General features: G+C 39.5%; 2 protein-coding genes and 1 long non-coding RNA gene across 20 annotated transcripts in view; 1 reads left to right on the forward strand and 2 right to left on the reverse strand.

Annotated features, from left to right (window-relative positions):
* Positions 1–1381, reverse strand: part of LOC144192459 (pleckstrin homology domain-containing family A member 5-like) — a 46347-nt gene extending 44966 nt beyond the window's left edge. For 6 of the 14 annotated variants that reach the window (XM_077711611.1, XM_077711586.1, XM_077711595.1 and 3 more), the window contains exons 1-2: positions 1083–1380; positions 933–1009 (exon numbers count right to left, since the gene is read on the reverse strand). In XM_077711611.1, coding sequence (XP_077567737.1) covers positions 933–1009; positions 1083–1177 — 172 coding nt within the window. In that variant the 5' untranslated portion in view covers positions 1178–1380. Of the gene's footprint in view, positions 1–932; positions 1010–1082 lie in introns of all 14 variants that reach the window. The other 8 variants (XM_077711615.1, XM_077711612.1, XM_077711614.1 and 5 more) reach the window with 6 other exon arrangements.
* LOC144192570 (1-phosphatidylinositol 4,5-bisphosphate phosphodiesterase zeta-1-like) lies at positions 885–18055 on the forward strand. Of its 5 annotated transcripts, none has more exons than XM_077711622.1 (14): positions 885–1248; positions 1354–1457; positions 11530–11604; positions 12493–12688; positions 12765–12966; positions 13722–13866; positions 14012–14164; positions 15196–15393; positions 15549–15705; positions 15859–15975; positions 16528–16700; positions 16905–17031; positions 17321–17470; positions 17548–18055. In XM_077711622.1, the coding sequence occupies exons 3-14, from the start codon at positions 11575–11577 to the stop codon at positions 17628–17630; spliced, it is 1731 nt and encodes a 576-aa protein (XP_077567748.1). In that variant the 5' UTR covers positions 885–1248; positions 1354–1457; positions 11530–11574; the 3' UTR covers positions 17631–18055. The 5 variants fall into 5 exon arrangements, with proteins under 5 accessions (XP_077567748.1, XP_077567747.1, XP_077567746.1 ...); XM_077711620.1 differs by lacking the exons at positions 885–1248; positions 1354–1457 and adding exons at positions 10206–10556; positions 11399–11432; XM_077711621.1 differs by lacking the exon at positions 885–1248 and having other exon boundaries at positions 1250–1457.
* LOC144192643 (uncharacterized) lies at positions 7316–14288 on the reverse strand. The gene is made up of 2 exons (XR_013325292.1): positions 13985–14288; positions 7316–7688 (listed from the first exon to the last, which is right to left on the reverse strand). It is a non-coding gene; the product is annotated as an uncharacterized LOC144192643 (long non-coding RNA).
* Positions 18056–18463: the final 408 nt, after the last annotated feature.

Here is an 18463-nt window from a genome sequence, read left to right on the forward strand (position 1 = left end):
GGATAAAGCGGTTCAGAAAATGAAATGAGATGAGAGATTTTCTTTTTAGGCAATATTTGCCATCCGTAAACAAAAGGGAACGACATATAGGCAATGGTCATTCACTTCCAGTTCAAATAGATTGGACACCGATTACCATCAATGGCCGTGAATAAGTTAATATTTAACTCTTTATTGCCATGAATGTTTTAGGGGGCCCCCTGATGGTGTCGTGGTTCACTTGTCTGATTTCAGTGCGAGCAAGTGTGGACTTGATTCCTGCTTGTGGCAGTATGCTTGTGAAAGTGAATGGTCGTCTGTCCATCTGTGTGCCCTATGGCTGACTGGCGAATAATAAACTAAATACCAGGCAAGCAGTTGTGTAGTCAAAAATACTTATCAGCTAACAGTAATGGAATAGTATACTATAAAACATATGTCTATTCGTTTATCCTGACACGGGTAGCAGAGTGTGCTGGAGCCTATCCCAGCAGACTTTGGGCCAGAGGTGAGGGACACCCTGAATCGGTGGCCAGCCAATCGCAGAGGACGAAGAGATGGTCAACCATTCTCTCTCGTATAAGCCTACCATGCATGTTTTTGGAATGTGGGAGGAAACCAGAGTACCCGGGGAAAACCCACACAGATCTGAGGAGAACATCAACGTGTTAACTTCGAAATTTTGAAGATTATTAAATAGAGATGATTTGTGAAACTAATTGTGAAATGTGTGTTATTGGCCACCAAGAGTGAAAGTGTCACGCACGACCTGGTTAAAGGTGCGTTTATAGGAGCGCCCACTCCGTCATTTTTGCCCATCAAAAAAAAAAAAAAGACAGTGCGGATGTCACCGCCTTGCTTGAGAGTAAAATGCAAGTAATATTAGATTCTGAGGTTTGGGCATAAATAAGCCATGATGACATGCGTTAGAGAAGAACAAAGTGCAGGTTCACCTGGAGTTTTCCGGTGTCCGGTAATGATCGCCTCGCCACGGAGGGGATGCAGCCAGGTTGTACTCTTGGCTTCTTCACTGTGAAAACAGCGAGACGCATCACGACTTCATTTTTCTCAATTGATGCAAAACGGCGCCTTTTAATTCTTACTTGATGAAGAAAACACGTCCGTCACGAGTGATCCCGTAACTCCAGGAAGAAGGCAGACTGCAAATCCACTCGGGCTGGAAGTCCGCCGCCGCCATGACTGCCAACGGAGTGAAGTGCGCGCGGCGCGTACACGGTAACCTTGGCAACGGGAGAATGCATCGGCCAGGTCCGCTATACGAGTTAGCCACGTTCAAAAGTTGGCCCTTCGCTGTCGATTCATGTCAAATCAACCATTCTCATTTTCATTTTTTTTGTTGCCACATTCAACTAGCGAGCCCACTTCGTGATCTCCCAAACCGGCAGGCGGGGCGAGCCAACTGTGACGCCCAGGGAAGGATTTGATGGACGTGAAGTGAAATTAAAACCTGTCAAACGGTAAATACAAGTTCACTGGTGTCACCTGTGTTGTCCCTTTTCAAGAGCTATGCTCATTATTTTCACAAACATTGGGCAAATTTAGCAGAGGACACATGGATGTTTTACATTTTAACTCATTTCCCAGTTGTAATTCATTGCCAGTGGACATGCAATCCATTTTGACTGGAAATCCATTTTGATTGCCAGTCAAAATGGATTCGCCGTCGATACTACCATTCTGTCTGCCTGCCCACATCACTTCAAGTACCACGTGTCAAATCCGCGAATCTGCGGGCAAATCTGGCTAACTGCATAATTTTGTGCAGTCCGCCAAAGTTACACATGTTTCTTGGTCAAATCCAATTGAGAAATATTTCTCCATCTCCATTCCCCAAAAGGGTTGCAGGGAGGAATGACATCCAGTCCACTGGGAGTGATTGTTACTAGTTCATGATTGTCTACCTTTCCATGCTTTGATATTCCTGGTAAAACTTATTAGCAGTAAACTGCAGAAATGAAATCTGCTAAGAAGAGTCTTTTTGTCAAAAATGGCATTGCGATTTTGATCATTTACTATAGTTTCATTAGAGGATTGGTGTCTGGAAAGCTCAGAAAATGTCCTTTCGTGGCCCGGTGAGAACCGAGAGTTGAACCCAATTGACCATCTCTGGGGAAATCTAAAATTGGGCATGCATCAATGCTTTCCATTTTACCACATTGATCTCTGTTTAAAAGATAGATAAAACAAGCAAATTATTAAATACATGTAATGGCTTTGTGTTTTTCAAATATTTCAAGATGGTGTCAACTTATCATGTTATATCTATTTTCCATCAATCAAATCCCTTCACCTATCATTGCTCCCTTTTTAAAACTGCCTGGCAGGGTATAGTTTTTTTCTTTTCTTCAAACCCACAGGAAATGAGAACTCAAATGAAATCTTCTCTTTGTCCCTCCAGATCTTTGTCAAAAGTGAAAATGAGATTTTGACCATTTTCTCACATTTCTTGAACAGACTTAGAAACAGCCCTCCTTTGTCAGTAGATCCAATTTAAGATTCGGATACCTGGTCCCTTTCTATGCCAACATAGGTGACGACCCACTACTCTTGCAAGAGCAGAAATTATTAAATATTGTGGCTAAAATATTTTGAATAAGTCTGAAATCAAAGGAAGAAAAGAAATGCATTGATATTCTCAATTGTGGCCTATGATTTGGAAGCCATTAAAGTTATAGTCTGTGTTGTATTTCACCACGGACTTGGGTTCAAATCCAGGTCGGAAAATGAGAGGAGATGAGGTATAAGATGCGTTGAGTGAACTGGTACTATTACTTAATACTTACAGTCTTGACATACACACACTGCATATACTATACTCTTTACACTAATTACCTTTAGGTTACTGGCATTTGTCTTCTGTCATTGAGCTGTGAAAGTGCAACATCAGCCTTTCACACCAAACAAAAACAAGTCATCCAACACCCTTGTCCCTCGCTTGTTTGTTCTCATTGTTTTCTATTGTGTGCTGGACACATGGCACCTCACTGCTGTAAAGAAGAGGGGGGGGTTTGGTGATGGGAAAGGCATAAAGCGACCAAATGCATGGTCACCTGCTTTGGGCAATCATTCTGAGCAAAAGGGGAACGAACCATGATGTCTGTCTAGTAACAAGAGAAAAAGCAGCAAACAAAGTGATCGTGAAAAAAAATGTTTTGCCCGAGGTCAGTAAAGCAATAGTGTATGATATCACAATTTTCATCAATCCAAGCTTTGTGTCCCTATAATTAACCTTTTATTAGCCTTATATTGATCAGAGTTGCAGAAGCTGTGTTGCATACTGAATTACCAAACTTTTGTTTGTTAAAAACCTTGCTTTTAATTACTTGTTTTTTTCTTTCCTTGTCAAAATATTAACTAAGGAAAGTCCCTAAGCATTGAAATTATTGGATTAGACCTCGATACCTGTGTGTGAGTGTGTATCCCTCGGCGATTTGGAAGGAGGTCACGTCTGGTAGCTTTTGTCATTATAATTACAATTTTTAACACGCACGTTGGAATCAGTATTCAACCTGTTAATTAACATTCAATCGATAAAGCCAAAACGTATACGTCAAGCGGTAATAGACAAGTCTAGTATATGCAAATAAAAATCATGATTCTGAACATACTGGTCAAGCTTCCATTATTTATACATTAACTGCAGCCTATGTCATCAGACTTTGGAGTCCTGATTCAAATACTGTACATAAGCAAGAATTCCAATGTATTTTCAATTTACTGAAAAAGCATAGGTTGTGAGAAGAAACCAGAGTACAATCCATAAGAGACTGATACTAACATGCATCTTATTATAGCCAAATATCAACATTAAGTTTGTTGAGGTCACCTTTGAAATTTAGGAAAACATTTTTCACTTTCCAATAAGAATGATACATGATGTACTTGAGATTTTTTTCCATAATCATTGAAGCAACCCATTACCATTTGGTTTTAAATGGGAGTGCAAATGAGAGTGGGCCAAAGCACTAGCAAGTTGGACTTGCAAATTTGGTCTTGGATGTCCATTTAAAAAATACAATGGAACATCAAGGACATTTTGAGTTAACTTCTCATTTACCCCTTATACGCTCTAATTTGATCTCAGCCATTTTACCTTCGTCAAACGGGTATTGGGGCGGGGGGAGTAGAAATGTGACCAAGTCTTTACCTGGTTTATTTTGCATTCTTACATAATAATCTTCATGTTCAGTTAGACTCATTTCAGATGAACAGTGCACACTTGAGCCTTTAGGAAGAGCAACTAATTAATTAATGGTTGCATATCATCAAGCAATAGCTTTGTTGTGGTCCTCATTCGGAAACAACTGGTGTGAATGTCTGCGCTCTGTCAGAGGCATTTACTACTTGAATCTGGATGTTAACTTGGTGTCTGTGAAGCTCAGGATTGAGATATTATCAAGACTCTACTTAGTGAATTTTGATCATTTATAATTTTTAAGGGGTGCTGTTGAATGGAGCCTGTTAAACATATTTTAAATATGTGATTTCATATTCGATACTAACGATCTCATTCCCCAATGCATAAAAGGTACTTGTACGAGTTATGATGGATAATTTTCTAAACAATATTTACCTGTGAGACATAAAACTTCAAAGGCATCTTTGGAGTTGCATTACTCAACTCTGTGCCAAATGCACTCTGCAAATCTGCGTTATAGTCAGCATTTGAAGTCTGTAAGAACGATGGTGTCTGGTATTCATGTTCTCCAATCATAAATACAAGAAGTCCACATGGACATGTGGTAGATTCGAAATAGGATTTTGATTTAGGTAAATAGACTGGAGCAGGTATATTCCAGTCTAGACTTTTCTCCATCTTCAAATGTAATGAAATCCAACCACTTTTTTTCTGTGAGGTTTTAGCAAATAAACAAGTTTGTAATTCTAAGCCATAAGAAATCATACACTTTTTTAATTAAAAAAATGGATAGGAATTGAGCTGTCTTCCTTTTTAGTTACTAGCCTTTCGTGTCTCTCTTTTTTTGAAAATAAAAAAGAGACAACTTGCTCTTTGACATTTTTGTACACATATTTATGTATGAACATCTGTTGTTTTGAATATTTTGGACATTGGCATTAAAATTCAAGGTCACAAACAGACACATGCGGGCAATCTGAGAAGCATTGTTGCTACACTTGTGCCCTTGATTAAATTACCTACTTAAAAAGCTATTGTGAAAAGGGATTTTATACTGAATGGGTTCTGTTTCGTTTCTGTGATTATTTTTAAGACTGGTAAATAACTGTTTTTTTTATTCGGCTTGCGTAAAAGTCATTCATTCGGAAACTGTGTTTAGGAGATTTTATACAATGTGATATTAATGCATCAAATCTAAAAATAAAAAAACAAATCCTTTGAGATCTCATCATCAAAAAACAAATTTATCCAAAACAACGGGATATTCCTGCACTGTACATCCTTACAAAACTAGAAGAAAAATAATCAGAATTCTAAATCTTCTGAAAACATAACGTTTACTAAATGTTATAGTTAAAGAGTTGGCAAATTCTTTTATAAAAAACACCTGCCAGAGTTACCGCATAGTTCTGGAAACAACCTAGTGAGACGTACAATGAAATAATAGGTGTGCTTTTGGATGAGAATCAATGGGTTTGTTGGAAAAGACAGCTGAGCCATGAGGACAAGTTGACCGTGGGCCACTAAACGCATCCATGTGCTGCACACCCATGAGTACACCAGGCCATCTGCCGCCTGGGCAGGGATGCAAAGGTAAAAGTGGCTGAGAGAGAAAGAGAGCGAGAGAAAACCTTCTTCTGGCAACTCCATGAAATCAATACATATTGATTAGTCACTTATCCCAAAGGCTGCTTGGCTGATGAGATGTTAGACACGTGCTCCTTTACAGTCAAGGAAAACCCAGGCATGGGTGTCAGTGGGGGAGAGGCCCAAGGATGTGAAAACCAAGGTTAAACATTTATAAACCATTTGCCGCCATTAGAAGTCCAATTCCTTTGGATTGGTAAGGCTGACAGTGATTGCTCACTGTTAGCCCTCTCAGTCAAAATAGATTGGACATCGATCGTCGTCATTAGCATTGAAACATGATCTTTTGCAGACTTTTCGGCAACCGTGAGCACCAAGCTTTCTCCCTCTTCATTCCAGATAGATAATTAATCAGTGGCTTCCACTCATTCACTGAATTTGCTGAGCTTTACAGAAACCAACGAGATAGAGGGGGACTAAACGCTTAAAAGTGACAGCTTTGTGGGTGGCGGCTATGGATTGATAGATGGATGCATAAACGGAGAGAAGGATGCTTATACAGTACAGCATAAACGTCTTATGCTACCATTAGTTTTGTTGTGTAAGCATTGCTATAAAAGCCGCATACAATGGGAATTTCACTCCAATTACCTCCACCAAAACCAAACAATTAACAAAAATGAGAGAAAAATATATCGTAGAATCAATTGTTTTTAAGAACTGCCTTAATTTCTGACCTTATTTGATGCTGTCGTTAACCCACCTCTTCAACAATCTATTGATCTGTTTCACTTCAAATGATTAGAGGCTACCACTTCAGTGAATGGCCAATGAAATGTTCACCACCTTTTCCCTAGTAATTAATAAAATTACTGAAATGTAATATATGGGCATGTCACTTCAAGGTGGATCATAAAATGTCATTTTGCATTCGCTGAAAGTGCAATTAAAAAGACTCAAATCATGTCAAAAGCACACAGACGTTAAAAGACTAAAAACATCTAATTGCATTTGTAGACTGTACTATCATGAACACTACATTGAGTCAATGTAACTTAAGGAAATTTAAGTATTACTGGGAGAGATTATCGTAAAATTGTTAAATTAAAACATGTTACATCACTCAAACCTAAAGTTGTTAGGGGTCCCCAAAAAAAATGATGTTGAAATCATTTTTGGAGTTTATTTGATTCCTGTTGATAAAACCTTGATGAGAACGACTTTATATTATTAATATAATAATAATATATGGTTTTAAATTAGAAGATTTTCAGCCGTTGATGTGCCTTTCAATGCAAAAAGTGTGCCACAGCTCAAAAAAGTGTTTAAATCCATCTTGAGTGGGACAGTGATCATTCACTTAAACTGGATTGGACGTCTAGCACTGTCATCAGCAGTATATTCATTAAAATACTAAAGCTGAGCAAAACACACAGAAAGGTCGAGTGCATTGCGAAAAGGACACAGACTTCTTTCTTTTTGCATGCAGACCACATCATTCTGGGAGCTTGATAGCAAATAACTAGAGAACCCTTCAATATTAACGGCTTTCTGAAGCGTGATTGAAAGAGGAAACAATTACAAAGTGACTAAGTCACACTCTATTTAATATTAATGTGCAGTGAGCATTTTGCTCCCACCACAAAATCGAATATGATTAACAGACTGAAGCAGGAAACATAAAGAAGACTCCAGTTGAAATATTGTAGTGCTGAGACTGCTTGAATATGCAAATGTGCTTGTCATGCTCATTGTTGCTGCCAGATATTTACAACAGGTCTGATGGCTCTACAATGACTTCAACTTGACTTCCATCCATCTTTCCTTAACGGTATTGGCATGACAAGTGTATAGTAGTTTTCTTTCAGTGCATCACGCTTGTCAGATAGGGCCATTCTGCATGTGTTTCAACACGGTGGAGTACAGCTCACATTGCAGAGCTGCAGTAGAATTGATGTGATTTCTAAAGGGGAAGAGGGAAAGGGGGTTTCAGAGCTGTGACAGCTTGAGACATGAGTGGGCAGAAAAGAGAGAAAAACACAAGTAGCACTCACAACTCCAAACTTAGATAGAACTATCTGACAGTCTGAAAATACTAAATGATTGTAAGATTTAACTTCTGGACTGTCATTCGTGCTAAAATACATCCAAGCCATTTTAACTGGGAGGGCTGATAGTGACAAAATATTGGATGAAATGAATAGCATAATGAAATCAGAAGAGGACAGCCAATGGGCAGTCATTTTTCACTGCATACTTTCCCAATTTGAACATGCATGTCGGATCCTCACAATACACAGATTATCAATGAAATTGTGTTGATTATGCTGTAACATGCACAAGTGATCTTGTATTGTAATCATAGCCAGACACATTTTGCATAAATTCTTCTGGTCTATTCATTATTAAAAGTTAAACACAAGTACAGTGCAGTATAGTGTATTTTTCACAACTCTTGCTTAAGATAATGGGGGAAATATTTTAATACATGGGCTGATTAGAAAGTCAGTATGCATTTTTCAGCAAAAATAATGGCAAAAGCGATCATTATTAAACTGTCGCTCAGACGCCATCTTATCTCTTTCAGTTCTGCTCATAAGAGTTCTGTTCTTTCTGCCTGAGTAACTGGCAAATATGTCTAGAGGCAAGTGAGATGAAGTGAAGGAATCTGACACATAAGGAGGACGGTTTGCATTTATTCCTTTGATTGTACGTGATTGTGTGGCTTCTCTCTCCACTTTGAATTGGAAAATAAAACAATATCTCCTACTGCCATTTGAACTCAGTCTATTCCCTTAGCTGGCCAATTCGGCAATAACTCTAGCTGCCTTCCTTACTGGTCAGCAACATTATGGCAGAAAATGATGACTGCAGTGCTTCAAACGCTCATGTAATGCTGGATTAGTTTTTTTTTCTTTTATGGATGAACATTTGCTCAAAGCTGTGGCAATGACTATGTGGCCAAATAAATATGCCAAACAGCAAGTCAGTTTGACAGCAAACAGCCTGTCATTACCTTAGGTTCTATTTCAACATAAAAAAACAATCCAATGTTCATTGGATTAAACCTTTTCTAGGAATAGCTGGCATTAAACTCAGCATGTGTTGTTATATTTCAAAAGACCCTTGACAGAAATCATGTGGTAAGAACGCAATGCATTTCAGGTTTGCTTTATCCGCCTTCCCATGATAGCTTGGAACAAATGGCAGTGAAAATAGATGATCGAATTATATTGCTCATTAACTCAACGGGGTGGCACAGTGGTGAGCAGTCAGCAAATTCACCTCGCAGTTCTCAAATCAAGGGTTTAATCCCAGGCTCTGGCCTTCTTGTGTAGAGTCTACATGTTCTCCCCCTGCCTGTGCAAATTGCCTCTGGGTACTCCAGATTCCTCCCACATCCCGAAAACAAAAGCGTGGATAATTACATATGTCCATGTGCCCTGCAATTGGCTGGCAACCAATTCAGAGTGTACTCTACCTTCTGCCAAATGTTAGCTAGGATAGGCTCCTGCACCCTTGTTATCCTTTGAGGATATGCAGCATGGAAGGTGAATGAATGAACTAAATTTTCCCCAAAGTTTTGTTTAGGATTGTTGTTCTACCTTTTCTAATGGCATAATTCGAAAGGTTTCAACAGTATTTATCCACAGATTTTCATAACTAAAACAGTCATACACTTGTCAAACACACTGACATCTAGAAATATTTGGCTTCCTGTCTGACTCATATTGTAGATGAGCTTATTATAATTCACAAACATAACCTTGGCCAACCAGTAGCCCAAAAGTGTCTTGACTCACACTGTCGAATTTGAGCAGTGAAATTCAAGTGACTGAATAGCAACGCATTGAGGCGCGTTCAAGTACCACATGCGAACGGTGTTTCTACAAAAACACATCTGGAGTGCTGATGTGCACATATCTGCACAAATGCACACAGAAGCGGATAACATACACACCATGCGGGTAGGTGCGCCCATGCAGAGACGGAAGCCGGACCAGGGCCGGCTTCGTGTTCACTGGCCGGGAATGATCACATCAACCATGTACGGCCAATGGTTGCGACAGGCTTGGCGCTGAGCCGTTTCAGCCTAGTGCAAAGCAAGCTCTGTGACCAGCGTTGTGCACCAGTGACTTCCCACCACACCAATAACATTTGGCTTGATAGACAAACCACGGAAGAAAGTTTTTTGCCGAGTGCGCTGAATCAACAAACGACAGTGACACAGCGATCATATGTTGTTTAGACTCTGCTGACATTTGCACACTAGTGTATGGGATTTGTTTGGATTTTAATCAGTGTTGCCTAGGAGATGAATGTGGATTTTTGATGATGTTTTCTGGGTAAAAAGGAAGTGATGCCTGACTGCATATTCAGATTTTGAATAATCTTTCTAAAAAAAAAAAAAAAGTCAAAGGCATTTGGATTTAGATGTAAGGTTGTCATCAATGTGGTTGTTTAAAATTTAACCTGAACATCTACTTCAAACAGCTTCAGCAGAGGAATGGTTGTCACCATGGTAACTACTTAATAGTGTTTCCCACGAGGCTGTTGGGGAAAAGACCGGCCACTAAGTTTGTATTATGTATACTCTAATGCATACAATCCAACTGTTTTGCATAGTTTATCTAATGAATTCATGGTGATATATACCACGATTCATTGTGTATAAAAAGCTACAACAGAAATTCTCTGAATGTCACTATATCACTGAAATGATGCAACGTAGCAACACTTTGATGGCCTTGGAAATGAGTTGCTTTGGGAAAGGCTTCTATGTTTTACGCAGTTTGAAGATGTGAAGGAAAAGACTTGGACAACTTGAAAGGTGATGTCATACAGTAGCATTTTTTAAATTGGCTGTATCTGCCAAGCAGGTGGAAGTAGGCATTCCCTGTTTTATAAAAAACTGCCTGTACACATAATATTTAACATTTAAGAGTAGTGTACATGCCAAAGATGGCATTTTATTTCAAACCCAAAGACATAATAATCTTCTATTTTCCTCAAGTAGACCTCAAGTAGACCAATTTTTATAAAAAGGGACTTAATTCAGTGATTTTATTTTTTCTTTCCATTTATTTATTTCAAATCGGTGCTCATTTAGAAAATATTGCAGTCAATTAAAAAAAAAATATCTGCAAGATTTTGCTTTTATGAGCAAAAGTACTACTAAGGAGCCTTAAAAATGATCACAGGAAATCACATAGTGACCTTGTGCTGTTTTAACTTTTACATGAAATAAAGTTTGGCCCTGATGACACCCGTAGGTGTGTTATGTTAAAACTGGTGCCCTCAACAAAAAGGAAAATGTCATATTTTATAATTTTCCATTAATCAACTAATTCCTCCAGTGTGCGTTCAGCATAATAATGTATGTAACTACCACAAAAATAGGAAAAGTCCACTTTGTATGAAACATGTTCAAATGTGTCAATGAGGGCAGAACTAACAGTTAAAGGGTTCAATAATAACAGGCCTTAAGAAATGAAGTCCGTCAATCAATGGTTTGGATGATTTGATGGGAATCTGGATATAATGATGTAAAGAACTTTAGGATGATGTCAACAAGAGGTTTTCTACCCAACTTAAGAGGTGATGTCACATAGTATAGGGCTCTGTGTCCTGGATGTATTTTTGTAGTTTAAACAAGTCCAATTTTAATTGCAGGTCTTAAAATCAAGACCCTTGCTATGTTGAAGAGGTATGTAACCATGCCAAAGGAAAATGTTGTGCTGTGCTGTGTCATATGTAATATAATGTCAGGTAAAAAAATGATACATATTCAGTTTCATCTGTAGTTTTCACAGCATCTGAAGGCACAAAGATGTCAATAACATCCATCCATGACCATTCGAGTCGAGGGACTGCTACAGGTAAAGCTGTCAATCATTCTAGCCTTTACTTTCTTTTTAGAATTTTGGGTGCCATTGACAGCCATACACACCAATCCATCTGCACTGGGAGGGCATGTAAAGTAAAGTTTTAATTAATTAAAGTACTTCCATCGACCTTTAAAACCCACTTTAGCAACTGATACCCACAGAGCTTTTCAGTCAGCGGTTTGTTAATAATAAGTACAGCACATCCTGTTCTTTCATGTGCACTGCAGGCGCAGATGAAGACGATAGCAGAGCCTGTTCCGTTGTGTGCAGTGCACTGGGCACAAATGCAGTGAAAGGTCCATTGGCTGCCAAGTACATATTAAAAGTTTTGAGTTCGAATCGGTGTCAAAAGTGAAAGTGCTGAAGATATGGGATGAAACATGGTTTAATAAATGGTTAGGATTGATAAGCATCGCTTCGCGTCACTGACATTGACTTTAGCATTTGATGGAAAGGACAGTTCCATTTGTTTTGGTGCAAGTAAGACAGCATCAGAACTCTGCGCCTGGTACAAGGTCCGGCTATCCCAATTGATAAATCATAATGAAATTGGAGTATTTCTGTTTTAAAAACAATAGGAAAGCAAGCTGGGTATAATTGCATATAGGTTTCCTCACCTTAGCCTTTTGTTTTGACTCTTTTGTTTAAATTTGGAGTTATCAATATCAGTGACAAAAGAATCCAAATGATAATTTAGGTAAAGAATTACAACAGAAGTGCCTAATGCTCGCCTTTCCATTTCATCTGGATTGGATGTCTATTGCCATCAATGGCAGTCAAAGAGTTCAAAATACTTATTTTGAGCAATGCACGTGATTATGTAATACCGGTAAAAAAAGAAAAGATGGGGATTCTAATAGTACAGTTATTTTTTTGCAGATCAAAATGAGAAAGAGCAAGGCCCAATCGACCAGAAGAGGAGAGATCCAGAATCTCTTTAACAATTATGCCTCGGGCCAGACCACATTGCCTGCCTCCTCCCTACTGGGTTTCCTCCACAAGGAGCAGATGGAGCTCGAAGCTGATGTAGCTGCAGCCGAGAGTCTAATCGAGAAATATGAAATTGAGGAGGGTGGTGAGTCCGGAGAACTGTGTGAGGTGTCTGATAACTTGAGGTCTAATTATGACCCTGCTTTCTGGTGCTCTATCAGCCGTTGAAAGGCAGTGTATGACATTTGAAGGCTTCCTCCGCTATATGGAGTCCAAAGACTGCTGTATCTTTAAGCAGACCCACACATCTGTCTACCAAGATATGAACCAGCCGCTAACCAGCTACTTCATTTCGTCGTCACACAACACGTACCTAACAGGTGATCAACTGGTAGGCAAAAGCCACCTGGATGCCTATGTCAGGTAAGCCATTGTGGTCATTTTATTTACTTCTTGGAATTTTCGCAACATAGATTGGGTGTCACAATTTTAATGGAAATAGAACTCTAATATTTTTTGACCGAAAAGGTTGACAGTGAATAAATACATTGGACAACCCAACAAAAATTGCTGTGATGTAAACACTTGTTCTTAAATAATCCAAAACTGAACTATTGCAAAATGTTATTTTTACCAAAGTATAGCTGGCAATTAAAAATAGTAACATTCATTCTCCATACTGTTTATCCGCACAAAGATGTCGGGGGTGCTGGAGCCTATCCCACCTCACTACGGGCCGCAAACAGACAACAATTCACACTCACACACATTTAGAGTGTTCAACCAACCTATCATGCATGTTTTTGGGATATGGGAGGAAAATGCAAATTCCACACTGTGAGGTCCATAAACACCTGGCAATTCCATCTTCAATCTCACAACTGTGAAGTGGACATGGTAACTGCTCTTCAACCGGGAGTAGTTGACACAATATTTGGCACAGGCAACACTGCTGCTGATAAAGTGCTCTAATATGTCAAAATCCATCAAATATAACAAGCTAACATTGGCAACAATTCAGAACAATGCATGTAACTATGCAAACTGAAAAGTTAAATCGGTATGGGTTGTCACAAGGTTGAATTGTGCGGTCAAGTAAAAACAGTTTTTTACAGCAACTATTTGTTTGCCAATAACCATCAATGGCAGCCAATGAGTTAGTAAGTGTTTGTTTGCAGTGCTCTTAGGAGAGGTTGCCGCTGTCTGGAGATAGACTGCTGGGATGGGCCAAGTATGGAACCCATTGTTTACCATGGTTACACCCTGACTACAAAGATCCTCTTTAAAGATGTCATAACAACAGTAGAGCAGCATGCCTTTGAGGTAACACTTTATTTGAACTTCTGCTGCCATACAAGTGTTCCCCCCTCTAATAATACAATATGAATTCATAAGCGTAGCCCATGCCCATTATTGTCATTATTTATAATTTGTGGATTACCTTGATGTGCTGATTGTCTTGGCGCAGGTGTCTGTTTACCCGGTTATCCTTTCTCTGGAGAACCATTGTTCCAAGGAGCAGCAGGAAGTCATGGCCATCTACCTCACCTCCATATTGGGAAACAAGCTGCTGGATGTGCGTTTGGACCACCAAACCACAGGAGACCTCCCGAGCCCGAATGTAAGATGATATGGAAACATGCCTTGCTAGCCAATGTTGTCGATTTGTGGGCGAGGCACTGGGTTGAACCAATTAAGACTAATTTAAGATATTTAGACAGCTTTTAAAGTTTGTTTCCTAACAATGGATTAAATCCATTTCAGTTGGGGGCGAGTTTTTAGTGTTCGTCTACTTTAGTCCAGTAAAGGCATTGATTCTGCCAATTGCTGAACAGATGATTGACAGGTGTGTGTCTCTCACTTTAGCCTATTGTCAATTTGATGAGCTGAATGAAGGGCTTTTCTTTTAGAGTGCAGGCTTTTGTGGGCCTAGGTCTTTTCTTTTTCGAAATTTTACGCAAAAAGTGTTTTGATGGCCTGAGTGCTTGAGTCAGGAGTCTCAAAAGCTTTTTCAGGTAATTGCATTTTTATGCAATAAAGTAAAAAGAATAAAAGCTTTAGTGCACTCCTGGTTTAAATTGTAAAATGTGCAAATATGGGTTATCGAAATGTATTCATTTTCCAATCTGCTTATCCTTACAAGCGTTGAGGGAGGGGCACCAGAGCCCTAAATTGGTTACCAGATTTATACAAAATCACATTTTTGATAACTTTACAATACTTAGGTCATGATAATGCAACTTTGAGTCAATGAAAGAGGTGTTCATGAAGCATTTACCAAGGGTTAATTTTGAGAAAAATTATCATTAATGGGTGGCCTGGTGGATGAGTTGTTGGTGTATTGGACTTACAGTTGTGGGGTTGTGGAGTTGTGGGTTCGATTCCAGGTGTGTCCTCAGTGTGTAGCGTTTACAATTTCTTCCAGTGGGTTTTCTCTGGGTGTTCTGGTCTCCCACATTCCAAAAACATGTATAGTAGGCCAAGTCTGGTTGAACACTAAATAAGTGGCTCAGAAATATAATCAGTGATTTATCATCATACCTTTTTTATGTCTGAATGTATCAGTCTTCCACCTCATTTTGCTGTGCCAGGTCACACATAAGCAATTGTTCGCTTGTGTGTTTTTGTGTGTGTGTATAAATGGATATGCAGGACCTAAAGTATAAGATCCTGATCAAGAATAAAAAGCTTAAGCCTCGTGCTAGGATAGAAGGAGTATCGGGAACAGAGGCAGAATACAGTGCAGATGAGGGTGAGGAGGAGGAGGAAGAGGAGGAAGAAGATGAGGAGGAGGATCAACAGAGCAGATCAAAGTTCTGGTCCCCAAGAAAGGCAGGCTCAAAGAAGAAAGTGAGTTAGGGCCATTGAATCAGGTTGAAGCCAATACTAGAAAGCTAGGACAATATAAAAAAATAAATAAAAAAAACGTGGTGCAACAATGCTTTAAAGTCACATTGGCTGCAAGTAACTGCTGTTATTTCTGTCCTCCTGAACGCAATGAGCAGAAAAAGAGAGTAGTGGTGGCTGAGAAACTTTCCGACCTGGTCATATACACCGTGTCTGTCAAGTTCATCAGCTTTGGCCACTCCAAAGATAGTCAGAACTCCTGTGAGAACACATCCATGGCTGAGAAAAAAGCTCGCAAGCTGGCCAAAGTGTCCGGTAAGGTCATGCTTTAAAATGGAAGGCACGCTTGATTTCTGAAATGTCATTTGAGGAGTTAAATAGACAAGGACAATGAAATGTTGAAGTCCCTTAATGACTGTATGTAAATATTTGTGTCACTTTATTGAATAGGTTGCGCTTTGTCCACAGGTAAAGACTTTATTCTTCACAACCAGAGGTTCCTAAGCAGGATTTATCCAGCGGGATCCAGGACTTCGTCATCTAACTACAACCCACAAGAGTTTTGGAATGTTGGCTCACAGCTCGGTGGGTCAAATAAGGCAGCTGGTATGAGCTGTGTGCAAAAATTGTCCTGATGAGTCTGGTTTACAACCCACATACTCAACAATGGTCAAATAGTCTTATATAACTCCGTGAGTCTGATACCACATCTGCATTTGGTGCTTCCAATGTTTTGATTGTTTGGCATCTGCCTCAATCTGACGGGAAACCCTACTGACTCTCAGTGCACGTTGCGCATATGGTGACATTTTGCTATGCGGAACGACGTTGCAGTGCCAGGCAGGCGTGAATGGATCAATCCCGGCTAAATCAGCAGAACATTTTCTAAAGTGATGCAGACGGGCAGTTACAATTGACGATTATAGTTACGCCAAAATAGAACATTCCCCCAAAGGGTCTTTTACTTGGTAGATATTTTTACTTAAGACGTTATCCATCAAATGCACCCAAAGATGTAATATAAAGTACAGTGTTGGGAATCAACTATCATAAAAAAAATGTAATACATGCAAAAAAACTAGACTTTTTTTTTGTTTTACTTTAATTCTCTTACCTCTGCCCTGTTGTACTTTGCAGTGGCACTCAATTTCCAATCCCCAGGATTGCCAATGGACCTTAATGATGGCCGTTTCCAAGACAATGGAGGCTGTGGTTACGTCTTGAAGCCCCCCGTGCTCATGACCAGTGAAAGGAGCTTCGATCCCAACAGCAGCCGGCGTGGTGTTCCACCAACACACTTGCTACTCAAGGTATTGTTTGGCTACAGGGAACAAATGTGTGTTAGGCAGCGGCGCAAAAGAGTTTCAAACAAGCGTCCATGAGTGTCAATAACAGCTGAGCAGTCGTAGTATTTGCACCTTGAAAACTACAGAAGGAAATTCCAAAGTTTAATCCGTTTTACACCTTCAAAAGTAGGGTGCAACTTACTGTATATTGTGTATGCACGTCGCCAGGTGATCAGTGGGTCCAATCTACCATTACCCAAGAGTGGCAAGACTCTGGACCCTTTTGTCAGAGTTGAGATCCACGGGATTGGATCGGACTGCAACAGAAAAAACACAAACACAGTCAAAAATAACTGTAAGTAGATAAGAAGTCAGCATTAATGACAACTCATAATGCAGTAGTCATCCAAAGGACATCAGTCTTATTTTTTGAATGAATTTAGTTTTCCCAGAAAAGTCATAAACTGTTGACGTTTGAGCAAATGAAAATACCAACATGATTTCTTCAGTTGGAATGTTCCTTAATGATTAAAATGTAATGGACAAAATGTGAAAAGTTGGGGCCATTTTCATCAATACTTAAAAATATGACTGTTACTGAATTTGGAATTATCTCATTCCGAACTGCCATTGATTGATTACAGCGCTGAATCCTTTTTGGGATACCGACATGAACTTTCGCATCAGCGTTCCGGACCTGTGCCTGATCCGCTTTTGTGTCCGAGACCAGATCGGCTTTCTGTCCAGTGACTTTGTGGGTCAGTACACGCTTCCCTTCAGCAGCCTAAAGAAAGGTCAGCAAATACTTGTTTTGTCAAGACTCCTGTTGACGACATTTTGACCTATCTTAAAAGATTCTCCCCACCTCCAGGCTTTCGCTGGGTCCCACTTCGGTCCCGAGACGGATGCAGCTTAGATCCAGCGTCTCTTTTTGTCTATGTCTGGCATTCCTAAAAAAAAAGAACTCAAGTCGACACTCGTATAGTTGTTGAAAAACAAGCGCCGAGTACAGAACAGGAACACAACAAAAAGATGCAAATAATTCAGAACGTTGCATTTCCTCAGTTAAAAATATCGGTTTTATTGTTTACAAATAGATGTGCACTATTTATGCAAGGGGAAAAGACCAGAACACTCCAGCAAAACCAGTCTGTTTTACAGCTTGTATAAATTGACACGAAGGTCAAAATCCCATGAGTGTGATTGTAGTTTATTTCTTATGACAAAATTATTATTTGAAGCCAGTTCAGTTAATATGAGCAATATTGTTTCCCCCCCTCAAAACGATAAATCCTTTTATTTTGTTGTGGTTAAAGGCCTAACAAGTAACGCCAGGTTACACTAACAAGCTATGAGCTCTACTATGAGAGAACGGATCTTTTTTTTTCACCCTCCTAAGCATCGCTTTCTCTCCCATGTGAGGAATCCAGCAGGGAATCATATAAATAGCATCCACATGGGTGTATATTATTGAAGTAAATCCAGCGAAGAAACGTCTATTTCTGTCCGGCTTCATCACCAAATTCAATAAATGAGACTTTGAGAGGAGAGCCGAGTGAGCCTGTCAGCAGGAGGATAGCGTCAAGATAACTTGAGGACCTGCCTGACAAACCTTCCACTTAAAGCACTGTGGTAGTTGCGTGGGTAGGCCCCACTCAAGGGGAACGTAATTAAAAAAATAATAGTAACAGTAATTATTGTTAGGCCAGCTAAAGTCCCACTGGTACCATATTGACTCCATGATACTATGCTTTTTCCTCGTGGGTCTCATGTTCTAGTTGAACACA

This window comes from Stigmatopora nigra, chromosome 2 (assembly GCF_051989575.1).
Source record: "Stigmatopora nigra isolate UIUO_SnigA chromosome 2, RoL_Snig_1.1, whole genome shotgun sequence".
Taxonomy (NCBI): domain Eukaryota; kingdom Metazoa; phylum Chordata; class Actinopteri; order Syngnathiformes; family Syngnathidae; genus Stigmatopora; species Stigmatopora nigra.